Source organism: Spermophilus citellus, assembly GCF_964194105.1.
Source record: "Spermophilus citellus genome assembly, chromosome: X".
NCBI classification, from domain to species: Eukaryota; Metazoa; Chordata; class Mammalia; order Rodentia; family Sciuridae; genus Spermophilus; species Spermophilus citellus.
This window is the reverse complement of record NC_138190.1, coordinates 131,777,536-131,803,655: the sequence shown is the minus strand read 5'-3', so window position 1 is coordinate 131,803,655 and position 26,120 is coordinate 131,777,536. Positions and strand designations below refer to the sequence as shown.

The following is a 26,120-nucleotide window of genomic DNA, read 5'->3' as shown; positions in this document are numbered from 1 at the left end:
CTCTTTATATCCTGTGTTACAAAACTTATATTTTGCCTTTTTACAATTGTTCAGTTATAGTCGTTTATACTATTAAGCCACCCTGTCTTTAGTAAAATTCTAAGCAGAGATGATGAATACCAGTTCAAGGCTGTAGTATCTGTTCTTGCTCAGGGAAATCTTTAATTCTTGAGGGTCTTTCTCTAGCTGAAAGACACAACAAGGGCAACCTGCCCCTGTCCCCATTCTTTGGACCACTTAATGTTGTTAGAATTTTTTTTACCTTGTAGTTGAAGTATTGAAAGTTAGCCATCAATCCAGTCTTGATATCTAAATTCTCTGAAATTCTAAGCCAGAATGATTGAATATTAGATATAATATTGATTTTCTTTTTTGACCATAGGCCTCAGAAATATCTGGCAGTAATACATCTGAAGAGGATGAAGCTGATGATGAGGATGAGACAGAAAGTGATGAGGACTCCCTTGATAAAATGTTCCCATCAGGTTTGTTTGTGCCTAATGTTCCGTTAGTTGCCATGAAGGAGCTGGACTGCCTTGGTTTATATTTAAGGGCTCCTTCACATCTGAGCTTTGTGGCCTTGGGCAAGTCATTTAACCTCTCTGTGCCCAGCTTTACCATCTGCAAGAGGGAGAGATAATGTCTCTTTACCAGGGTTGGGCATGAGATTTCAGTGAGATAAATCTGAGTAATGCTAAGAATAGCAGCTAACATGTAGTAAACTGTCAATAAATATTTGCCACTGCTTCTTAATTTTACACTTTATGCTATTAGATTGTAGGTGGTAGCTCTTCCTCAGTAGAATATGAGGACTGCTGACATAGCTCAGAGCCTCAGAAGGCAGCCATGATTAACTCTAGGTGGGATTCGACTTTCTAACTTATAAGGAAAAATTGAAATTGTGTCATGATGCTCATACCCTCTTGAAATATATTGGTGACTCCCTCCAAGTAGGAAATACTTCATAGTAATGGGCATTTGAGAAAACACTATTGATCTATATTTATCCTGAAAGCAGACATTGAACAGGTAAGCAGGGTATTCTCAAGGTACTTAAAAGCCATGGGGAGATAGACACATGAACAGAGAGTGGTTACTACCACACAAGGACTGGGTTCAAAGAAGTCAGGTGAGAGTGCAGCCAGTGTATGGCATTAGGACAGAAGCCTTGGGTCGGCTGGAAGGAGGAGAGCCCACAGGAGAGTCCAGTGTGAGAAGTAGCATTTGGGGGCAAGACAAACTCAGGGCCAGCCTGTTCTAGATGAATGCCAGGTGTGAGTAGCAAGAAGTAGCCCTACCCACTGGTCCACCAGTTTTTCAGGAGACAGGACAGGTTCCTTAAAGGTGGCCCTTTTGTGCATGGAGGGCAGGGTGAGTGCAGGTACTGGGCAGCGCTGACTGTAGCTCAAGCACCACAAGCAGCTGGGGGTGGTAGGCCTGGCTCCCCAGAGTGTTACCTGCCTGATGCCCTCTGTGTCAGGCACCCGCATCTCCTCAGGATTGCAGCTTTTTCTTTTTCTTATGTTGTTTGAAACTCCAGTTTTAATTTTGTTCCTTTCTCTTCCCTAGCCAATGGAAATGGCAGAGAGTCACCTAACAAGCCCAAAATGCCTTATAAAAATGCCAAGAAAATGCCTCAGAAACTGGTGTTTTTACAAGCCACAACTGGTGAGACGGATAAAGAAAAGAAATCATATTTTAATGGTGATTTGAAACCTTTTAGGCAAAAAAGCCTGAAAGAGTCTTCGACTCAAGCAAAAGGCTTAAAGTAAGTCACTCTGCATCTTATTTATCTGAATAAACTTAGGGGGGATTATGATTGACCTTCTTAGAATGCCAAGCAATATTATTTCTTGAGCTCTTAGTTTGCACATGCCAAACACTCAACTTTACAGAAATAAGCTAAGCCCCACTATAGCCTTGCTTGGTAAAGAGCCTCCTCCTGATTAGACAACCAAACTGAGGTGCAGTGAGCTAAGGGGATTTCTTCAACATCCCACTACTAAAGGGCAGAGCCCAAACTGCTTTTCTTTACATAGTGACTGTTGTTTCATAAAATCAGAGAAGGGGCCATTTATTGAATGCCTGTTGTAAACCAATTTAATTCTCACAGTACTTGTGAGATTGGTAATAATATCCTCATTTTTTAGATGGGGAACCAAGTTAGAGGTTAGTTTCTTGGAAAGGAATAGTAGTTGGGTGATTACCTGAAAAGATGTTTAAGCTATAAGGGCCTGTGGAAACACAAGGCTGCTAAGAGGCTCAGAAACAGTTGAAAAGAGCTCTAGAGTTACAAATCCTGCTCTGCTTCTCTAACTGTGCCATAGTGGACATTTCCCTTGACCAACTTGAAGGAGGGGGACTGGGTTCCTATGTGTTTATCTGCTCCCTATGTCCTGGTACCTCTGTGGCACTGTAGGGCTTTCAAGAATGCAATTTGAAAAGCAGTGTGTGATCCCCTGGTCCCTTCCAGCCTTCCCATGCTAGGATTCAGGAAGTTCATTAATACCCAAAGCATCGTTTAGAAGTTAACTAAAAAATAATGCTTTTTTCAGGGTACAGGCTTGGTTTTGGAACTATCTGGACCTTGTTTTGTTTTGTTTGTACCAGGGATTGAACCCAAGAGCACTTAACCACTGACCCACATCCCCAGCCCTTTTTTATATTTTATTTAGAGACAGGGTTTTGCGGAGTTGCTTAAGGCCTCACTAAGTTGCTGAGGCTGGCTTTGAACTCACAAAGGCCTCAGCCTTCCTAAGCTGCTGGGACTATAGGGGTGTGCCACTGGGCCTGGTACTATCTGGATCTTAACCAAAACATCTCTCTCCAGGTCATCTACCAAAAGATCATCTACACGCACAGCAAAAACTGGAAAAGCAAAGGAACTCAGCACCACCACCCAATCCATCCCGAATGTCAGCACACCTCAGGAGCAGACTTATGGCAAAATTGACAGTAGTAGTCACAACACTGAATCACCAGACACAAATGTCACCCCTGATAGCCACAAACAAAATTTGAAGGATTCTGTGACATCCCACCCAAATCCTCAGATGCCTACAGACCATAAGAAAAAAAGCCAATCTGTGCCTGCTAATTCCAGTAAGGCCTCATCCCATCTCTGCTTTGCTCCAAAGGCAGTTGACCTTGAACCCTCTCCTACTTCTAGCAGTAGGGCATTCTTTGGAGGAGAGGAAGAAGATGGTGTTGAGTCTGCAGGAATGCTTTAGAAGAGTCTTCCATTAAGTTAGTTTTGAGAGAGTAGATGGCTTGCTTCTAATTTTTATGTCCTGCATTTCCTGTCAGATACAAAAAACTAAGTTCTTTTCAAGATCCAGATTCCTCAGAGCTCTTGATCCACCAGCAACTTGACAAGCACATAATTTTCCTTTAGGTCAGAGGTCCAGGAAGGTCTTTGGAATTAGTCCCTCATCCTCTGTTTCCAAAACCAAAAGACCCAAAAGACCATTGTTTCTCTTGAGAAGCTCTCTTAGAAATCAAGTGAGGCAGTGTGGGCTCCTTTGGGGATCTAGGAAGAAGGGAACATTTTAAGGGACCCAGTGTGTCAGTCTAGGGGGTCCTAGGCCCACCCCAAAAGGAGGCCAGGGACAAGTTGCCATGAGACCACCAGCATCTTCTCTACTGGTCTTTCTTTCCTTTTCCCTCTGCTTAGATACACAAACCTCGTACAGCCTAGAAGATTGATCTGTCCTCCACTCTGGATAACTCCCAGGCCTGTGCCTCAGAATTCGCCTGCTTCATACTTGAACCTGGCAAAGGAAATGACCATTAAAACAAAAAAGAAAGGATACATCCGAAGGTCACCCTGACATCTGTCTTGGAAGGTGTTCATATCATTTTTTTCTCTTGTGAGAGTTCTGAGTTAAAAAGAAATGCTTTGGTTTCCCTTAATAAATCACGATTGTCTTTTGTGTGTATCTCCATGTGTATTAGAGTGTGTATATCCAGGGTGCTTTCATTAGGTGATAACTATTGAGTTTCTAAAAGAACTCTATTAAAGGAACGATGTTCTTTCAGCATATATTAGAAGTTTTAATGATTCTTGTTTGACAATGACATCAATTTAACTACTAGAAAATTTGATTTTGTGGAGAACTTGATAGAAGATGTGAGGCACTCAGGATTGCTGGCAAAATTGTCTCTAATATACAAATGCCAAAGGCTGCATGATATAGTAAAATTTGAGCATAATATATGCATATTTCAGTTCTTCTATTGTCAGTGCCCGGCATTGATACCCACAAATGCTAGCAGTCTTGGAAAGCATAAACTTGGAGCATTCAGCATCTCACACTCCTGTCAGTGTTTCCTTTGAAGTACGTATTGGGGCTTATCTACCAAAAGATGGGTTATATTTGTTGTGTCCATAAAGCAGTACTTGGCCATTGTCTCATGGGGTATGTTTAATTCCTCTAAATGTTGAATATTTATCATCTTTTTCTGTTTGTGCTCCCTAGTTCTGTCCATCAGTATAGGCTTGGGATATGTAACCAAAATATACTTGCCTTTCTCTAGGCACTGGCTGCAGGTAAGGACAGCAGCAGTGTTATTCTTCAGTTCCCGTGATAGGCACACAGATGTACATACACATACGTACGTACGTACACACATAGGCTATATGATTCCATAAAACTTGAATGCAGATTCCTTGTCCTAATGGTAATGAGCTTTTAGTGTTGAATCACAAATAGTTTGAAGCAGGCCTGTGTTCCTTTTGGCTACCAGTCTTGGATTAGTCAACGAAGGTAATGATTCTTTCTGATTGCCTGGTTCTTTGCTACACAGAGTACTGTACCTTTGTTATAGATTAGGCAGGATGCCTTAGGTTTAAAACTATTTTTATACACTAGCTTTTTTTGTATAAAAGGCAGAGACAATCATCTTAAAATATGAAATGCTATTTTTCTGCACAAATGTCACACGCTGAAACATTGTTACCGTTCCCTGTAACTCTGATCTGTATGAAATAAACTTCACAGATAAAGCAATTTTTGTTTTCATTATAATGGCAAAAAATCTACTGGTACTGGTCATACCAAGTTGTTAACTAAACTATGAACACAAGGAACCAGTAAGGTCAAGAACTAGTAATCAGATCTTCTGCTTTCCCTCTTCATCTAGTTGGTGATTAGACAGAGTTACACTTCTAGGACAGTAAGAACTCTTCTTCCAACTCTTAACTTCTTCCTACAACTCTTAGGATGCTTCTTGTTGCTCTTCCTGTGATGGCTTGCACTTATTATCAAGGCCCATTGTTAAAATCTCTTTATTATAAAAATCATAATCTAACAGTCACCATTTTCTTTTCTTTCTCTTTGAGATGGGGTCTCCCTGTGTTGCTCAGACTGGCCTCAAACTCCTGGGCTCAAACAGTCCTCAGCCTCCTGAGTAGCTGGGGCAGCAGGTGCATATCAGTACATCCAACGAAAAGTCATTGTTGTAATTGAAGTGTACGTTCACAAGGTTGTGTAGGTGTCCCCACTATCTAGTTCCAGAACATTTCAGAAAAGATATCTATTCCCCTGGCCTTTTAAATATTGAATCCTTGAATTCAGTGCTTGACTCAGAAGCGGAAATCTATCTCTACATTTCTTAATTTCTTTATTCTTTCTTTTGCTCACTTTTGTTTGATTGATTGATTGATTGATTTTTGGTACTGAGGATTGAACCCAGGGAACCAGGGGCACTTACTTAACCACTGAACCACATTCCCAGTATTTTTTTATTTAGAGACAGGGTCTCACTGAGTTGCTTAGGGCCTCACTAAGTTCCTGAGGCTGGCTTTGAACTCACAATCCTCTTGCCTCAACCTCCGAAACCCTTGGGATTATAGGTTTGTGCCACCACACCTGCCAATACTTGCTTGTTTTTTAAAGTCTATACTCAGGCAGTTTGTGTGCTATTTTATATGTACATTTCTTCATTATATTACTGTTAACTGTGAATGATAAAACAAATATTCTGATATACCCACAGATGTTTAGTTTGAACCTTTTGGGGGGGAGGGGTAACCAGGGATTGAGCTTAGGGGCACTCGACCACTGAGCCACATCCCCAGCCCTATTTGTATTTTATTTAGAGACAGAGTCTCACTGAGTTGCTTAGGGCCTTGCTTTTCCTGAGGCTGGCTTTGAACTCATGATCCTCCTGCCTCAGCCTCCTGAGCCACTGGGATTACAGGCATGTGCCGCATCCGGCTGTTTAATGAACTTGCTTTCCTCCACTAAGTTTTTTGAAAAGGCCAGGTACTTGTTATCCCAGGTATTTGGGGTCTGGCAGTTATGTAGCCATTCTCCACTGACCTTTCAAGAGCATTCTATGTACATTTGAATCAACACAAGCTAGACACATCCCATTCCTGCCAAAGGTACCACCTCCATGTATTTATCTGAGGAGTTCTTCACTGCCAAGTCAGGTACCAGGTACTGTTGCTTCATCTGTTGGAACTGCTGAACCAGGGTGTTCTGTTTATAACTCCAAGGTAACAGAATCCCTAGCCTTCTCCCTGCTTATCCCCTCATGTTTCCCTCCCTCTATAGCTTTTAGGTCCCCTCTCCCTGAGACACAGATCTCTGGCCACTACCAGGTTTTACAGATGAGCACATATCTTACATCACTGTTATCATGGGCACTGCATGTAGAATGAAGCTTTACACAGCTTCAGTGCCTAGAAAACCCAGCAGTGCAATATGGGATCCTGTCAGTGCTCCATAGTACCCTGAAGACCTGAATCCTAGCCACAAGGATTTGTGTGTGTGTGACTTTGTGCACACTGCCTCTCCTCTCTGAGCCCTGTTCCTTGTCTATCAAATGAAGGGGGCTCTGGGCCCTTTTGGTTCTGTAATTCTGACATTGCTAAATGCCACTCATTCTGGTCGGGGCCAGAACATCAGGAGATATGAAACAGGAGTTACTGCCAAGGAGCCAGAGGTGGAAGGCAAACTGTCCATCACTTAATCTTATCAGGGGTCAATTCCCTGTTGTTACTTTTAGTGCCCCTCCCCTGGCCTGGTTTGTTTAAGCAGAACATCTCACTTCCCAGCAGTCCAGTTGGTGTTTCCAGATGGGTCCTAGCTGCTCCTCTACTTCTCCAATTCTGTGGTATAATGGTGGTCAGCTCTCATGTACCATATGCCAGCTCTTTAGAGACATCATTTTAAATCCTCACAACAACCCTATAAGGTGTGGTATTCATTTTTACTTACAGACCATTGCCATTTATACAGGTTGGCATTTGTTCCAGGTTGCACAACTATAAAGAGGAAGAGCTGGTATTTGAATTTAAGTCTCTCCAACTCTGAAGACACCTCCCTACTGCTATGGGAGTAAAATTGTCTTTTGGCTTACAGGGTAGGTCAGGGACACCAGAGCAGTGTGTTTGGTGCTGGGGAGAAAATTTTTGCTAACATTGATTACATTTACTGGATGCCAGTCACCCCACTCATTAAGCACTCATAATCATATCATCTGCATGTGATTTGGCAAAGTAGGAGTCTCATTTTAAAGGTGAAAAAAAAACAAGCTCAGAGAGGTTAGGGAACTGCCAAAGGTCTCATCGCTAAAAGATGGCAGAGCAGCCAAGGTTTGAACAGGCAGCCTGGCTCCTGACACCATCCTATTAGCCATAGTTGGCCTATTTTGAGATTCTGATCCCCTTTGAGGATGAAAATGCCTCTTTATTGACAACATGGTAAGTAGAATTTTACCCTCATTCCTCCTGAGCCTTACAGTTGTTGCTTTTTCAACACACACAATTACCTTCTAAAGTATTGAGCATAGTGCATGGTAGTTTCCTTATTGTGATGCATTCCTTTTTATGACAATGCAGTGTCACCATTGATAAACTAGAGGATGTGGCTTGTCAGGCAAGCTTCTCAACCCATCTGAACCTCCATTTTCTCATCTAGAAAATGGAAACCATGGGCCTAGCATGGGCTGGAGGAGCAGATCCAAAATGTATGAGGTATTCTGAAGATGTTTAAGTACTAAGTGCTGAGCAATTGCTGAAGGCAGACACTTGATAGGCCTCCATGTCTTAGGTGAAGAAGGTGGTGGGGGCAATCTGTTGGGAATGTGGCCAAGTAGTGGAGTGGCTGTATTAGGAATGTTAAGCAATGTGGCTATTCCTCAGTAGAACTCAGGCCACTAATTCAGGTTTTGTGGACTGGGGGTGAAGGTAACAGAATGGAGGCAAGAAAAGAATGATTGAGGTGCTGGGAGCAATCTAGGACAGATTTGGAGGGGAAGTAAGGGTATGAAAACAGAGGAGTTTAGAGCAATGAGCAGACTATAGAGGCCAAGGAACCAGCAAAGTGAGTGCCAGTTTCCAGAAGGACAGGAGTTCTGGGTAAAGGAGGGTGAGCTTGGGTGTGGAAAGGCCCATCGCCTGGCCCAAGTGGAGCTTGCAGAAGTGGAGATTACTGGGGTGCTGTCATGGGCTCTCCTGGGGAAAAGGGCATAAGCCAGGTTCCAAGTATTCAGGGAAGGGAGTGGCTTGTCTGTCCCAGGCCCATCTCCTTTGGGTTTTTTTTTCCTTGTTGTAGTTTCAAGAACCTGCTCCCTTGAGAAGCAGAGAGAACAGCTGCTCTCTACTCCCTAATCCACCACCCCTGCTCCCTGGGGTCCCCAGAAGACTGGACAGACTCTCTGTTGGTTTAAAGGTTTTGACATCGAATTTGATCTAGAGACTAAACACAAGGGGATGTTCCATGTTCTTAAAAACATTCATGGTTGTGCAAGGCCCATGTTCAATCTCTAGCACCAAAAACAAAAACAAAAACCCCAGTGGTTTTTGACAGGTTTCTATCCTCTTCTGAGATGGTAAATGTTAGCTACTAAGGGATTCTGCCCTAGCCATGGAGCCCATCAAAACCTAACACCCTCTTGTCCCTCCAACTCTGCCTGTTAGCTGAAGTGCAATGAGGAGATGCCCTTAGGGCCTATTAGACCCTTCCATGCCAGAAGGCAGGCACAGTAGCTTTCTGATGCCCTGGGACTCCTGAACTATACAGAACCCACCACAAGGGTGTGGGTGGGATGTGTGAACCACTTATGTCAGTGTGTGGTGATATGAAAGCTATAGCAACTGGGGAGCTGTATGCTGGACCAGCCTCTTCCTCTGCCCACACTTCTTCTAACCCCTCAGTCCTAACAAGAGACATGGGCCCAAACCTCATGGAAGAAACTGGGTCTCATTAAAGTAGAGGGCAGAGACTATGCAGTTGGGCTACAGTAGTGCTCAGCATGGATCATGGCCTCCAGAGGGCCCAAGAGGAAAGGAGCCAAGAGGAAGATCCTTCTGAAACAATCAGGGACCATGATTACTTCTCAGTGACATGCCTCATCTGGGATTGCCTCCCCACCCCACTCACACCACCCTGGCCAAATAGAATCAACTCATCCTTTTTAAGAGATGCAAACCTGGGGCATGCTATTTTGGGGTCAGAGTGGTCACTAGGTTTTATTTTTTAACTAGATCAAAGTGGCATTATAGGCTTGTTTATAATCTTTATGTTCAGAGTAATTGCACTGAGCTGAGGAAAATCTCTCAGAAGAAGTTACTTGGATTTCCAGTTTAGTACTATCAGGTTGTAGTGCTTCCTCTGCACAGAATTGAAAGACAGGAGGCAAGTTCTTTCTATGCTGCTTTATTTCTGTAAGGATACACTGAAACGTTAGATAATATCTAATGACAAAATGTAGAAATGAGGCATTGGCTTCTATAACCACTTCTACAAGAATGTTAATATGTATTGTCATTACATTTTACTTTTGATATTGTCTCATTATACTATGTAATATAATAATGAAGAATACAGTAAGTAGGTGATCCTGCATTTCAGGGAAGCAGGAGGTGGAAATCTGGTTCCGCTGGTAAGGACGGTGGCTTCCCCACTCCCCCAGAGATCCAGCTAAATTCTTAAGGAAAAGTCTTAGTAATCACAAGAGAAGGGACTTTGCAGTCCTCTTGAACACACGGACAAAGAGCAGACAACTACTATGTTACAAGGAATTCAACTTGTCACGGTTTTGAAATGTCACAACCACACTGATGACAGCCCTGGCGCCTGCTCAGCTACCCCTCTAGAGTTTTATAGTCACTTTTGTAGGATGACTCTCAAAACTGCAAGTATGTCTGAGGGGGCTCAAATATTGTCATGCAAGTTTCCAAACCCATAAACTATTTTACTATTAATTAAAACAAAAATATCATTAATTAAAAAATATAAAAAGGACAGCAGGGTTAGTTTTGATAAGCTTCCATAAGTACTCGCTGTGACACTGTTGCTCTGAAACAGGCTCGTTTTCTCTGGTCTGTTTACACTTCCCAAATCACCTGTATGTTCCATGTTTTAAAGTAGGAACACTCAGAAAACATGCCACACCAGGAAATCCAATGTTAGTATGGGGAAAGGTCAGGTGAGAATTACCATTAAGTTCAAATGTTAATTTTCTGGAAATTCTTGTTAGTCAAGTGAAAGCACAAAAGAACAGAAGTCAGAATTCTGATGAAAAAGTTACACCATGCATTCCAGCAAGTTCTGTTTCTGCTCACAGAATAGAGTGAGCAGTGAGTTGGAGCAGCCGCTGCAACTCTTGCATGTCATGTCACTACATGGTGGGTCCCAGCTGAGCCACAAAAGATATCTCAGTGGGGGCTTTATCACATATGCTTCTTGCTTACATCACGAAGGAGCTAAATGGTTAGCACTTTTCTGCTCTATGATAAACATGCAGAAGAATCAATCTATCTAAATTTTTGTTTTTTTGTTTTTTTTTTTTTTGTTTTTTGTTTTTTTGTTTTGTTTTTTCATTGCAGCCATAGAGTAATGAGCTTTGCTGCAAAGGTTGCTTTTTGCTAAATCCTAACATGATCACTGTGTGCCCTTATGTGACAAATACTGTAAAATGGGAGAAAAGACAGAAGGAGCAACTTTAAAGAGGTGAAAGGCCACTCTTCCCCTATAGATGGTGTTGGGCAGAGAGGGCAAGGACACAAAGAACATGATGCAAATTCCATTTTACAGGACAGGGGCCCCTGTCGATTTACAACTTTTTGGCACAGTCAGGGCAATACACTTGCTCCCCATGAAAAACAAAGCGCTTGTTGGCAAGATTCACGGAGCATTTTTTGCAGTGGAAGCAGTAGTCGTGCCAGGATTGTCCTTCATAGGCCACCACACTGGAGCCTTTACCAAACCCTGTGGAAAAACAAAAGAAAATGAGAGAGACAGCTGAATGAATACAGGTGAGGAAGCTGCGGTTCAGAGATAAAATGATGACTTGCCCCATTCACAGAGCCGACAAGCACGCAGAGTCAGTGTCTGGCCTGCTCCCAGCCCCCCACCACTCCACCGCGCACTGGCCCCACGCCGCTGCAACCCTGCTACGGCTCTCAAGGACCTGAGAAAATGCCGGAGCTCAGCCAAAGGCTTCCCTGATTTAAAGAACCCGCATTCCCATGCCACTGCTATCGCCCTGTGACGCGCACCGCACCGGACCTCCCAGCATAATCAGTTTCTTTTGATTTAGGTCAGGGCCATGACATCAAAGTGGCCACCAGGAGGCAAACTTGGGCTGTTTGTGGGGTGTGCACTTACCGGGCCTCGAGGAGCTGCTAAGCTTCGATTTTTTCTATAAAGAACCACCACCCACGAGGGACAAGTCCTCTCTCCACCCGGATGCCTGCCCCGGAGGTTGGCGCTGGGAAACAGGGTGAGAGGCAAGCGTTTCCCGTGGCACACTGGGGGCTTCCTAGCTTTAGAGACTGGGTGGCTCACTCTTGACACAGTCCTTTTCCCTGAGGATGGCAAAAGTCTTCTCAAATGTACATTTCAAGGCTCCCCCGGGAGATGGGATAATTGGAGGCAGGGGAAAGGGCCCGGGGCACGTGGATCGCGGCCGCGAGATGAGGAATGAAGTGATTAGCTTTGCTTCTGATCGCAAAAAAATAAAAAAATAAAAAAAATAAAAAAAATAAACCCTGCCAGCAGTTACCTCTGCGCTAGCCTTCAACTATGGGGTGTCCCCATCCCAGGTTATCACTCCGGCCTCCCTGGCCCTCCCCCTCCCCCAACCCCATCCCCACCAGCATCCCTCCCTTTCCCTCTCCCCCCAACCCCCCTGTGCAGTGCCTCCCCCCCTCCGCACCCCTCACCCCACCCCCATGGTCTCAGGCTTGTGAACTCCTGGCGTGGTTAGCTATTCAGCAGTATTCAGGAAGTGTTCTGTATTGCAAATGCTAACCTGACCTGGGGGAGAATCCAAACTATTGTGGGACCTTTGGGAGCACAGTGGCAGGGGCAGAAGGGCATTCTTTGGGGCCTTTGTGGATGAAACCGACGACATAGGAAAATGAGAGATGGTTACCATGCGTAAAACCTAGCCTGGCAGACTTAGCAAGGACTCTTTAGCCTACCAGTGATGGGGTTCTTGCATCCAGCACACTTCTTGGCCACAAAGTTCTTGTAGCAATCCACGCAGTAATACTGGTCCTCCACAGCGGTGAAACGCTGCCCAGCCAGCTTCTTAGAGCAGGTAACACACACAAAGCACTCGGCATGCCAGGGCTGATCCTGGTAAGTGATTCCTCCAGTTGTGATGGCCTAGACCAGGGGGTGTAGCACCGGATTCAGATTCAACAACCATTTTGTTGAATGACTACAACATGCCAGGCACTGTGCTGGGCGCTTTGGTATACATAATCTCCTTCTATCTCCACAACAGCCATGGGAGGCAGGTGCTATTATTATCCCCAATTTACAGATGAAGACACCAAGGCCCAGAGAAGGCAAGCCCCTCTGTGAGATTCCAACAATTAAGCAGCAAAAGCAGGCCTCTGGAGCCAGGGCTTCCCTGGCTCAGAGCACAGTGCCAGCCACCGTGCCACACCACCACAGTGAGTGCACACACGGGGAGCCTGACTTGGTCATGGCACTATTTTCTCATCCCACAGTCTCCTCATCTGCAAAATGGGCATAATAATTCCTACGTCACAGGGCTGTCATGAGGATGGAATGGGATAGTGTGTGTGCAAGTGCTCGCAAACTGTGAAACACTTCTAGAAACAAAGGTCAGTGCAGAATTCCCTTGACAACATACCTTCTTGCACTTGACGCAGTGCTTGGCAAACTTGGTCTCATGGCAAGTCACGCAGTAGAAGTCTTCCCCTTTAGGGAAGAAGCTTCCAGTCCCGATGACTTGCTTGCAGCTGCTGCAAGTGAAGCAGTCCTTGTGCCAGACGGTTCCCTTGTACTCCACATTCTGGTCTCCTGCAGGGAGAAGCAACCGGATAGCCCCACTGACAGGCACTGCAGGGGACTGCATCCACTCATCTCCCCTCCTCTGGGCCCTACAGAGGTGAGGGGATGCAGGCCCTGCAGTCACTGGCCTCACGCCTCCAACTAGCCTACTGGTGTGCTACTTGCAGTTGTGCCAACCCAGGATTTTGTCATGAGTAGGGACCCCAGCAGTATTAATTTAGGATGAGATGCCTGAATGCCCAGTCCCCCACCTCTACCCCCTACATGGACTTAGATGTTCAACAGGGGGCTGCCACATCCAGAATTACACCCCAGAAAGAAACATGCTTTGATCACTTACTACACCCAAATGAGAAAGCGCTACATACTTTTCACTTCATTCTCTTGCCACAAGCTGTTCTTGCCAGTGTTCTTTAGTCTCCGAGTGTGTGCGTGTGTGCGAGCATATATGTGTACGCATATATACGTGTATGTATATGTGTACATATATATGCTAAAATCTCAAAGCAGCTCACAGCAACGTTAGCCCCACCGTGACAAGCAAGCCCGAAATCACGCCTGCCCTCAGGGCCTCCTCCCTGGCAGCCCAGGGTGGGAGAGAGATAGTACCTGCCACAATGGCCTTGAGGCACCCTTTGCACTTGGGGGAGTCCTCCCGAGTGACACACTTGTTGCAAAAGATCTTGCTCTCCTTGGACACGAAGGTCTCATTGGCCAAGGGGTGAAGGCACTTGGCACACCGGAAGCAGGTGTCGTGCCAGTAGCGGTTCTTGTAGTGCACCTCCTAGAAACAAAGCAGAGTGGGGCAGGCCACTGTGAGGGGTATCAGGGGCAATGGAAGCAGCCTCCTATCAAGGCTACTTTCCCCAGGACTGACTGACTACTGAGATGCTGCAGTCCCCTATGCCTTGGGGATGCCCTGGGGTAAGTATCCGTATCAGTAGCAAGAGAAACACTGAGGTGAGGATGAAAAACTCACATTTCCTGAAATATAGAGGGTGCAGGTTGAGCAGTCCTAATCACAGAATCTGAAATTCAAAATGCTCCAAAATCTGAAACTTTTCGAGAGATAACACGATGCCACAAGTGGAAAATTCCAAACCTGACCTCATTTGCCAGGGGGAGTCAAAACCCAGGCACACGGCACAGTTTATTCAGTGACCCCAAGGGGAAAAAAGATCTTCAGAGCCCCTTCCTCTGCAATGCACACAGTAAGCTGCATGTACACAATTGTTTAAAAATTTGTATAAAATTACCTTCAGGTTATGTGTGCAGGATGTATATGAAATTTTGTATCTAGACTTGGGTCCCATCCCCAAGATACTCATCATGGGTATATAAACATGAGTATGTAAATATTCTAAAATCCAAAAAAATATCTAAACTCTGGAACACTTCTGCTCCCAAGCATTTCAGATAAGGGAGACTCAACCTGTACAACCAAAAGATCTAGCAAGGGCCTTGGCATCCCTCTAGTCCAAGGCACATATTAAACATCTCAGGACACCAGGAACAGTCTCAGGGACTGGAGAGGCCATCTCAAGGTCTCAAGATGTCTACCCTGATGAGAACTCACAAAGAAAGCTATTGTCACAGCTGCAGGAAAAGTACACTCCAAAGCCCAATCTGTCCTGCTCACACATGGGGATGATCATTACCTTGGAGTCGGCACCAATGGGCTTGCGGCATTCCACACAGGTGTTGGCGCAGAACTTGTCAAAACACTTCAGGCAGCAGTTGTGGCCATCCTTCTCCACGTACTTCTTCCCCTGCAAGGGGTCCCTGCAGTAGTGGCAGTCGAACTTCTCAGCCATAGTGCCCACCCTATAGCTGGAGGGACCTGTGGAGGCAAGCCAGCAGAACAAATGACCAATGGAAGAGCTAGGGCACTCTACAGAAGAGGGTCCTAGAAATATCTGTGCACTACTGTGTGACCAATAAAACCCTCTGAGTCCGTGGGATCTGGGGACCAAGGCCCAGCTTCCTCTGGGAACCGGAGCCCGGCTTCCACTGGAGACTGACTGGCCATCTGGTGCCAAGGCAGCAGATACTTCACTATGATTCCCAAGAAGAAAGTGCTCTGAGTGGAACTCCCCTGAGTGCGAGAGGCCAAGGGCCAGCAACTCCCTGGGGAGATGGCAGAAATCCCTGCTGGGACATACCACTATGCTGACTCTCATAGGAAACTGAGGAGGATAAGGGGATCAGAGCTTCTGCTGGCTGGGATTACCACACTGGGATTTTGGAAGATGAGGTCATAGTGAGCAGTGAATATGAGAGATTGAGGGAGTGTGATGGAGCAGAGAGGAAGAAGAAATAGTTTCACACAAAAAAGAGCAGCAGGCATACTATGTGCACACAGCAGCTTCTTGGGGAGATGCCCACACTGGCAGCCTGGTCCACAGGAGGAGACAGGGGCCAGGCCCTAAGCTCCAAGGACTGCCCTGGTTACCATATTACAAGACAGAAGCCTCCCTGCCAGCTGTTGCCCCCTTTCCCATCATCGCTTTCTAGGTAGAAAAAAGTATTCTCTGCAGGCCTTACTATCTTCCTATCTGTCCAATTCTATTTGTCGTGAACAAAACTTAACTGCTAACTCTGTACCATACTAGGTACAGAAGTTCCTCAAGAATTCATTTTAATTTACTTGAAATCTGGCAGAAATGTTTGTAGTCCTTGAATAGATCCCTAAAAGTTTTACCCCTGACAGTTTACTGACTTTTGAGGCCTGAGCAATAGGGCCACAAAGTATTTATCAATATGGCATTCTTGACAGGCACCAGCATGTTTCGCAACTGAATAATTTTGTCATAGTGATATGTGGTTTTGTGACAAACCAAAATCAAATCCCCTTTGGGTCAAGCAAGTGAGAATCAGTATATTCACTAAAGTATATTCACCAATTGGGACAAGTGCTGTTTAAAACACTGCAAGTTTAAAATACAATGTGGAAAAAATGACTTTTTACAAAGGTTTTAGCTGATTATTCCAAGAATCTCAGAAGTCCCTTCTCATGAACAGCCTCCACTTATTCCCCCAGCCCTGCCATGGCCAGCCGTAGCCCTAGACAACAGGCCAGAACAATCCTGAGCACTTCCAAGGCCTTTTGTGGCCCCTTTGCCAAGTCATTTTCTAAGGAATCTTGTGCCCGGGAAAGTACCAAATTATAAGTTTCTATTAGCTCTCAATTTCTTTACACATATGCTAATTTTTCCTCTCCTTCTGAAAAAAGAAATCTGTACAAGTAAATTGAGAGCAATTATCTAATCTATGCTTGCACTCAGAGTATTTTATTTCAAACTATCCACATACATGGTTATCAAGCATCCCAAGTATAATTTAGAGAGAAAGGAGGGAAAATAAATGAGCAGTTGCCTGCTACTCACCGCAGCTCTCCCATCAACTGAATGGCCCCAGACTCCCACTTTGGGTTCCATTCCCAGGTTTTTTTTTTTTATACAACCACATGTCCAAGTTGTTTGGATCCTGTTGCCAGTGGCAACCAAACAGCAGAGAGTGAGCTAAGGAAACCACACCCTGTGTCTGGGAACCAGCCTGGGTCCAGGCTGTTGAACTCTCACTCAGACCCCAGTAAATCTCTGCAGCCAACCTCCAAACAAGGGAAACTGGGTCACTGAACACACACAACACCTTCTGCCTCATAGGGACATACATCCAGGCCCCCTCATCTCCAGAGAGCTGGCATGCGAAGTAAATGAGTGACATTCTTGTGTAAGGACAGTTGCTTGGACAGGTGTGTCACAGTGAAGAGACAAGGAAGACAAGAGAATGGTTCTTACTTACATATTTCCCTAAAAGGAATATGGAGATGTTCCCTTGTGTGACTGGGTTAGAAACAAAATGTACACACACAGTGAACCCAGGGCCAATCTCCTTGAACTATGCATTATTTATGTAAGACAGCTGTTCAACTGTCTGTGGCTCCATGCCTAGAGACAAAAGTACCTGTCACTGTGACAGCATGTGGAAAAATCACTCTCCCTCATCCACTCTCGTTGGTCTTTCCCATGTCATGAGATTCTTGTCTTCCCTTTGCCACACTGAAACTGTGCTCTCAACAAAGATTTGCTTTCTTGTTAAGAAGCTGACTAGTGAGACCAAATAAATCTCCAGTATGAGTAAATGCCAGGAAATTAAATTATCAGTGTCTCCTAGGTGCCATTTGGCAGAAAAAACAGATTTTGTAAGATTAGCCATCAATGGCTTCCTACATGGCTAGGAAGCATGACTGGGCTCACCTTTCAGAGACTATCTTCTTGGACTATATCTGAAAGTCCCTCTTGCTCCCTTACTGAGGCCTCTATTAAGAATACAACTTTGAACCTGCTCATTTTAGACTCTTTTAATGTCTATCAAAACAGAAATTGGATTCCAAACATTTCTACATTAAGGTACCATGCACAACCCCACTTAAGGGGAGTCCTCTACCTTTTGGTAATTTCAGAATCCTAGCTTTATGGTATATAAGTATCAGCATCATACAATAGAAAAAGAAATGCTAGGTGCTGGGGTTGTGGCTCAGAGATTGAGTGCTCGCCTTGTACATGCAAGACCCTGGGTTCGATCCTCAGCACCACATAAAAATAAATGAATAAAATAAAGGTATAAAAAAAGAAAAAAAGAAAAAGAAATGCTAAAAAACAAAGAATTTCATTTAGAGTTATCTAGAAGTTTTCAAGAGAAGGAAAACTGCAATAGGAGTCACAACACCAAAGATATAACTGCCAAGCCTTTCTCACTTTAAAAGCAAATGCTTTCTGTATTATTCCCAGTGCCAAGGTCTTCAGTGCTTACTTTCATAGTTTTAGAACACAGCTCTCTCAGTTTCTAGGCACCCCAATGATGAAACAATCCATGGCTCACCAATGAACAAGGAAGTACAAAAGTGTGTTGAAAACATCAGTCAAGGAAGCACAGTATTATTCCTATATAACAGGGTCTTAAACCAATCAAAAGTAACAATAAACGAGTCAATCTCAAGTTAATGGTACCAATAAGAGGAGCCTCATTTGTTGGCATTTTGAATCCTGGCTGTTCTCCAAGTGTGAGAAATTTAGGGTCATATGGCATAATGAATCCTAATATTATGTATAGTTATAATACACCAATGGGAAAAAATAAGAAATCCAGGGTCACTTGATATTCCCACCAAACTCTGTATCCAGATAGACATAAAGATTTCCAAGGGCATAATTTAGAATTCACTTTGACAGTTGTCTTAAGTCATTTTTATGTGTGTGGAAACATTTATTAATCAAGATAAAACAGGCACTTCTAGGAATGTTGGCTTTACTGCCTAATAAGTAAGTAGCCTAGAAATACCTAAAGTATGTTACCAATGTCTATGTCAAATTCATGAACTTTAATACTTTTTGTTTTTAAAAGAAATCTTAAGTAGAACTTTGGGAAACATGAATTAGCTTACCTCATGTATTTCTTTTTGATCATTTGGTATGAAATTATTTCAAACCCTCACACAACGAGTTTAGGGTGAATCTGGAGTAATAGCTATTCCTACTGGCAGGATAGCTACCATAAAGGAGGGGATAATGTGTACAAGATCAAAATGTTTTGCTAGGAATTATCTTCAAAGGGGTCCACAACTCTAAAAACCCAGCTGACAAATGACAATGCTGACAGAAAAGTTCCTAAAGGACAGAATATCCCAAGTGGTGGGCACCATCAGTGTCTGGGACACAGTTCAGCTTTAGCTTCATAAAGAGAGAAAAGTCTGCACTCCCCACCTTAGCCTTTATTAGACATGCTCAGAGAAGAAAGAAATACTATGATTACATTTCAGCTTTTCTTCAGGGCTCTATTTATTCTTATTCAATTGACAAATTCTTAGTTACTTTTCTCTAGGGAATAATTTTTATCCCCTTAGCAATTTCTACATATGTGAAATGTGAAGCCTTTTAACTTTTTAGAAGGCAGTTAGAAATGTGGATAGGTGATCAAATTTTAGATACCAATTCCAAAAATGGCAGGCTTTCTTTTTATCCTTCTTCTTTCAAAAGACACATCATTCTTCACTTTAAAATTTTTTCCTGAAGAGAAAAAATTTGTTATCTACATCCAACATGCTAAAGGGTGTCTACACAAACCTTAATATTGCAATAAAGTTTAAGCTTTCAATTTAATCATGTATGTATATGAGTAATATAACATTGCAAATTTGTTTTTTTTTTTTTACTATAAACCTCTCATTAGAAGAGCTCCAGTCTGTCTTTTATATGTATTTTCCCAGGTGTTTCTTGCTAACATTCATTTTTTTTTCTTCTTGCCCAAGTGGCTCAAAATAAGAATACTGAAGGAAAAAGTGAGTATTATGACTAGGTTGTGTTTTTCTAACCATTCCTTTCCCGGGGTGCTATAATGTACAGTATCAACAATGAACAACAACCCAAATGTTTTGAAAAAAATTCAGGTTATTTCTGGTCTGTTGATGGCTAAGTCCAACATACCAGCACAACAGTGACTCCATGTATAAATAAATGTTGGCTTCCAGAGAACACTTGACAAATGGAAGGAGCCTCAGCTGATGAATAGGACACTTGTTGTCACAGACATGCTAATGCACCTGGAGGTGTCATCAAACATTTGGGAATAAATACCCAAATAGCTACAAGGAGCTGGAGCTCGTGAGTCATGGCTGAAAAGTGATCTTTCATAGACTCTCACAGAAAAATCAGAAAGTATTTTTCCCTTAAAAACAACATGTACAGGGTGATTCTATATTATTAGTATGCTGCATTTAGGAAAAAAATCCCCTTTGGGTCACCAATACCTAGAGAACACCATTTTAGATTGTATCTGGTGTCAGGAGGGTTGGATACACATCATTAAATTAAAAGTTATGTGCCACTGGGCTTGCAACAGGCCAGATTCTACCTTAGTACCATTTTGTCAATATATGAGGTTTATCTTGATGTTATACATACTACTTGCAGCATATCCCATCTTTCATATAAGAAAAAAGCGATCACAACCTGGCAGCAATAGAACATGTGTTTTTAGTTTACCCAGTTGTAGACAGTCATTTGGTGGTCATTAAAAGTACAAAATGTTCAGTTCACCCTCAACCAAATCTTTTGACTACCATTTTTCATTGATTTTAAGAGGACAATCCAGTTTGATTGCTCCCCTCTTACCCCACTCTCTCATTTTCCAGCCCTTCTCTGAGAAAGGACTAGTGGGTATTGGCAGCCCACTGGTCAGTGACTGGTAAAGGGACCTAATGACTATATAATATGGCCAATGATCTTATTTCCCTTTCTAGACCCCATTCTGGCCTTGATTCCAAATGCCAAAGGGTAAAAAACTCAATCTACATTATTTTGCAGTGTTCAGGGTCCCTGAAATGTTCTCTTAGTGTGTGGATTTGCTCACAATAAATTCTGATCCAATGATCTGAACCTCTATTTTTGTCCATCTGAAGCACATTTCAGTGTAACACTAATTTTCCGTCTGTGAGAACTTATCTTCCTTTCATGGACCTAGTTATTCTCTGCATTCATGGAACAATGAACCTAATGAAATATAAAATGCTATTTATTGATTTTAAAAATCTTCTAAAAGATTTTTAGAAGGACAGACCCCAGATTCAGATAACCAAAAATAACATGATTTGGTGTAATTTAAAACCCAAGATTGAGCATGCCATAAATATTTCACCTTTTAAACTTATTTTCCTATCTGTCACTTAATTAGTAAATAAAATGGAAAGTCACTCTATAGTTAATGTGCATTCAAGGTCCATCATAACAACAGGGACAGCTGCCCAATTTGTCTACACCCAGAGAATGCAAATGTTGGTCAATAACCACATTCTTGGGCATGCAGTACCATGTTTTTAAAACAGTTTCTAGGGATTGGGGGGAAATACCAAACACCTTAAGAACACTTAGAGACAAAGCAGATATTGCATTCTCATTAATTAAAGTAATGAATTCCATTGCAGCATATATGCTTTAAAAACCAAAAGGATTACCATTGTTGAAATATTGACAGACATTTACAAGTTTTCAAAAATAATTTTCCCCAAACATACCACAATAATTACTTTGGCCCTTAACCTGAAAGCTGGGAGACAGGACAAAGTGCTTGTTTTCTTCCCAACTGTCTTACTTCACCAGCTCCAGGGCAGAGGGCAACAAGAACAACTGCCACATTCCTGGCCTTGGGGGAGAGACACAGGGAGCAGGCTAACTTCACAAAACTGGGCTTCTGTCCTTTAGCCCCTATTCCATGGGTTTCTTGTTTGTGGCAAAGGGCTTTCATAATGCCAGGTTACAAAACAGGAGGATGAGTTGTGTGGTCATCATAGACTAAGGGACCCAAAACTTCGACCTTTTTTCCAAAAAGAAAAACTAATGACCTATTTGTCATATCAGAAGAATCTGTAGTTATTTCTTTAGGAACACTAAAAATATTATTCAGGGCTTGGGTTGTGGCTCAGTGGTACAGCACTCACCTAGCACATATGAGGCACCTCAGCACCACATAAACAAAATAAATAAAATAAACGTATTGTGTCCATCTACAACTAAAAAAAAATTTAATTTTTTTTAAATCTTGTTCTGAAAAAGGGAAGATATGGTAAGTCACTATTGACTTTTGTAGTTACAAATATCCCTCCTTCTTCTCCATGTTCATTTTATATTTTTCCAACACTTTAAGTTATATTTCAAACACAGTCAAGATGAAGAGTTATATATTATAAATAACCAAATACTAAATAACCAGTCTCCCCTCTTTTCTCATAATCTCTTATAGTTTCATAAGACATCCTGAAAAATGTAAAATATCATCACTTATATTTTTAAACGTCACTCAAATGGCTAATTCTATTTGAGTAATAATCTTTTGTCTTTGAAACAGTATGAGAGGGCAAGCACAAAACAGATAAAAACTATGATTTGTGTACTATTTCAATAGGAGTAAAATCATTTAATTGAAAGTTATCTTTTAGGCAAATAATGAGTTCATTGCCCTAACAAAATTGTGCTCAAGAGAAAAGAAAGAACATGAGGTTTTTACCTGAGTGTCTATGAGAAGCCATGGCTTAAAGACCAAGTTCAGCAGCAGCACCTAGATCAGTCTTCCCTCAATCCCAGCTGATAGGACTGTGGCTCATTTGCGAACATACATTTAAGGGGAAGCAGCTCACAAAAATAACCAAGAGCAGATGTCCCACCCCTCCTCAGAGATCACAACCTTAATCCCACTAGAAAATTCTTAACCATTTTAGGTGATCCAAGGGAGAAGAATAGGACCCAGTAAAAATACCAAACGCTACATATAAATACCTGTGGGGCGACTCAGCATCCAAATTAGCTCCAGAGCCAGAGAGGCCACATAGAAAGTCATCCCCGTACCGGAATAAAATTTGGACTCAGCTCTGACATAGCTTAACGCTGAGCCAACCTTATTAATCTACTTTATATGCCTCAAGAGCTTGCATTTGGCCCTATAAATAATGTATTTTTGTGCTGTTAATGATAAAAGTAACTAAGTGATAGACTTTCGTTACCAGTGTAATTAAAGAGGATTAGACACTATGACTATAGAGATTAAGGGTATTATAAATGCTTAACTCTATGTCCTCCTTGGTATGTACCAGAGATCAGCAGATAGCCGAAGAGAACAATTATAGCCACCCTATCTCCCCAACATGAGATAGAAGAAAACAGAATGGGGATGCACATGCATATTCCTGCTACACACACAAAGAAGACTGTCCCACCTACTCAAATCTCTTGCTTTTTATTGTCATTGGACTATAAATGTAAAAGCATGAATGAAAATAAAGACATGAAACCTTACATGTTATAATGGCTCCACAGACCATCAACTGGCTGGAGACTGGCCAATCAGACAGGAATTTTAGCAAAAGCCTCCAAGTCCCTCCAGGACCCCCTACCAGCCACTCCTCTGCCCTCATCCCCAAACCCCTGGCACTGGTACACTCTTCACTAGCCTTCTCACTATTCCTTGCACCTTTTTGGTACAGAACATCTCCTGGTTGCTCCTCCAACCACAAGTCTTTGCCCCAAGCCACTGTCAACAGAGTCTCCTGTGACCACCCTTAAGGTTCAGATTGCAACTTTGCTCCCTGCCAACATACTCCTTCCCTTTCTTCTGCAAGTTCTTGTCCACACGATAATTTTCCGCAACTCCTTCTTCTCCTTCTAACACAGCAGGCGTCACACTGATCTCTCTCAGTTGTCTGATTTGCCCCTCTGCTCCAAGAGGGCAGAGACTTGGTGGTGGTGTTCACTGCTGTGGCCCCAATACCTACAACACAGTGCAGCTCCCAGGAGACTTTCAAAAACCATTTGTTGGAAAAATCAAACAAAAGAAGCCAACAAGTGTCAAGTAACCCTCCAAAAACATAAGTGCTACCAAGAATCCTTAAAGTGGCTTTGGCTACTAAACTTCAAGGATAACAAGATGAGTTTTGACTCTGTGACCAGCCCTGGGATGAGTACCTTTATATCCAGTGTCTTATCTAATAGTGCATATGTCACTGCTTTGGGCCCTATTCAAAAAGCTCCCCTACCAGGCTGAGGGCTCACATAGTGCTTTGTCTTATCTCCACATTCCTACAGCACATAATAGGTAAGTGCTTCACAGATAAATGAATGAATGAGTTTCCCAATTCTCATGCTCTTCAAGCAATCCAGGAAAAGTTATTCTAGGAGATAGCTGAAACTGCCATTAACTCCTAGTTAGCTGGAAAATGGCATAACAATAAACACCTGCAGTTTCAGGCAAATACACTGCATGTTAGGGTTAAAAAAATAGACCCGAGAAAAGATAGGAAGTGGCACTATGCTCTCCCCTCCACATTTTTCTAGCCTTTTACTCATCCAGGCTGATTAAATTATGGCAGAAGGATTGGCCAGTTGCAACAACACCATGCCCACAGAATAAACTTACACTTTTCACTGAGGGGAAATGCTCTTATTTTATTATATGATTAACATTTACAAAATCAAAATTTTAGATTTTCATGAGGGAGGCATATGTTTTTTAGGTAGAGTAAGTGTATTTTTAAGTGCTTCTCTTATAGTGGTGTGAATAATAAGCTTAGTGTGCCACAAATGCTTTCCTTTAGGAAGTCAATTTTAGTTTCAAGCTATTCATCAGGAGGTAGATCGTCATAGTGAGTAAAGTAGTCCTTTAGGGGTCAAATCATTTTGAAAAGCAATCACAGATAAATATGAATCTATTTTGCCTGAGACATAAGAAAATACAAAGACAAAACACCACTTTCTGAACACTAACTACTCAAATATGACAAGCTACTGAGCTGGGAGTGCCATCCTACAACTAACTACATTTATTCCAGCTGAAGTTCACATCAACCAGATAACTCTGCCTTCCTAAAAACTTTATGAAGCATGACCCGTGCCTGCTTGGACATTACTCCCTACTCCTGCTGTCCTCAGGTCACGAAACTAGACCTTTCACAAAACCAAAAAGAAAAAGGCAAACTGTAATGTAAAAATCAATTTCTCAGTAAGAATAGTTGGTAGCTTTGTCCTGTGGTTCAGAAACCTTGATGGATATTTAGCAGATACCTGAATAGTCAACTGGCTTTACTGGTGTCTGAGCTGATCTTATTACACATTAACAGTGTGATGTTTAATAATATCCTTGATAATCACTGTGCTGCTTTTAAGTGCCTTAGTATAGTGCTGCTGTAGCTGCCTGCACTAGTGAACCAATCTTGTTAGTGTCTGAAGGCCCCATTTCAGGTCTTCAAGTCTCTCCTGGGCTAGCAAAATTAGGATGACTTTTTTTAGGGGGTGCTAGGCATCAACCCCCCCTGGCCCCCAACTTGGTCTTGTATGTGATCCTGAGAATCATTCATATCAGAGTTTATCTACATATCTTCGTATTCCAACTACCCATGGATGCATTATGCCCTATCTTGGGGTCCACCTGTATGTGACACTGTGCCATCCATTCATTTATTGTATATGATAAACACTGAGCAGATGTCCTACTATGTAATGTAAGACATTTTACATATCCCTTACTTTCAATGGTGCTAAGATAAATATACAAATGACTTCCATTCAAGGCAGGGCTTGGTGAGTATTACAGGGGAGATATAACATATTATCAAGATTTATCACTAGGAGAGATCATACCAAATTTGGTATGATCTCTTTCAAGTGAGAAAGACTTGGTGAATAGTTATCATGGCACTGGAGTGGTCCCTGAAGAATGGCTAAGACTGTAGCATGCACATAATGGGGAGGGGCCATTCCAAGATAAAGGTATGGTGAGGTCAATTGTGTGAGAAGAACATAGAGCTTATCAAGAAGCAGGATGTAGCCTGCAAGAGGGGAGGTGACAGGGCATGATGATAAGTGGTAGGACCCATAGAGAGAGAGGTGAGAAAGCCATAGCAGAGGGCTTTTTATAAGTGGTACATGGAAAGGGTGAGATCTGAGTGATGCAAGCAGCTAAAAGAAGGGTGGATCTCACAGGAAGAATCTGGAGGCAGGGAAAGGGCCTACAAGAGCATTACACTTATTAAGGAAGGGCTTCATGAAAGACACTGGCTGTGGGCCTGGAAAAGAAAGACTAGATGGAAAGGACACTGTGAGACAGGACTGAAAAGACTGAGTAGACACAAAGGAGGGGATGGAGCCAAGGAGCTCTTGGGAGATTGAGATTCTGGCAAGCAGCAGAATCATAGGGGATGTGAGAGGCAGAGCCAGTGTGGGACAGAGTGGCATTCTGGACTCCATGATGAGGTTCTTTTATGATGTCAATAGTGAACCCCTTTAATGAGATTCA

The 26,120-nt window shown here is 42.7% G+C and overlaps 2 protein-coding genes across 8 annotated transcripts in view; one reads left to right on the top strand and one right to left on the bottom strand.

Annotated features, from left to right (window-relative positions):
- The window catches only part of MAP7D3 (MAP7 domain containing 3), a 33,351-nt gene extending 28,104 nt beyond the window's left edge, over positions 1 to 5,247 (top strand). For 3 of the 5 annotated variants that reach the window (XM_081276616.1, XM_081276615.1, XM_081276614.1), the window contains exons 15-17: positions 383 to 485; positions 1,570 to 1,768; positions 2,831 to 3,809. In XM_081276616.1, the coding sequence (XP_081132742.1) occupies positions 383 to 485; positions 1,570 to 1,768; positions 2,831 to 3,230 (702 nt within the window). In that variant the 3' untranslated portion in view covers positions 3,231 to 3,809. Of the gene's footprint in view, positions 1 to 382; positions 486 to 1,569; positions 1,769 to 2,830 lie in introns of all 5 variants that reach the window. The other 2 variants (XM_081276617.1, XM_081276618.1) reach the window with 2 other exon arrangements.
- A 4,405-nt stretch (positions 5,248 to 9,652) lies between these two features.
- Positions 9,653 to 22,530, bottom strand: FHL1 (four and a half LIM domains 1). Of its 3 annotated transcripts, XM_081278393.1 has the most exons (7): positions 22,344 to 22,530; positions 14,942 to 15,123; positions 13,893 to 14,067; positions 13,123 to 13,292; positions 12,440 to 12,626; positions 11,622 to 11,821; positions 9,653 to 11,222 (listed from the first exon to the last, which is right to left on the bottom strand). In XM_081278393.1, the coding sequence occupies exons 1-7, from the start codon at positions 22,363 to 22,365 to the stop codon at positions 11,139 to 11,141; spliced, it is 1,020 nt and encodes a 339-aa protein (XP_081134519.1). In that variant the 5' UTR covers positions 22,366 to 22,530; the 3' UTR covers positions 9,653 to 11,138. The 3 variants fall into 3 exon arrangements, with proteins under 3 accessions (XP_081134519.1, XP_081134520.1, XP_081134521.1); XM_081278394.1 differs by lacking the exons at positions 11,622 to 11,821; positions 22,344 to 22,530; XM_081278395.1 differs by lacking the exons at positions 11,622 to 11,821; positions 12,440 to 12,626; positions 22,344 to 22,530.
- Between the last annotated feature and the right edge of the window lie 3,590 nt (positions 22,531 to 26,120).

Excerpts from the sequence above, each read along its gene's own strand:
- FHL1 (XM_081278393.1), bottom strand. The coding sequence starts at position 22,365 with ATGGCTTCTCATAGACACTCAG. Across the intron at positions 15,124-22,343 it reads GGCTTCTCATAGACACTCAG|GTCCCTCCAGCTATAGGGTG; the intron begins GTAAAAACCTCA and ends TTGCCTCCACAG. Across the intron at positions 11,223-11,621 it reads TAGCAGCTCCTCGAGGCCCG|GGTTTGGTAAAGGCTCCAGT; the intron begins GTAAGTGCACAC and ends GTTTTTCCACAG.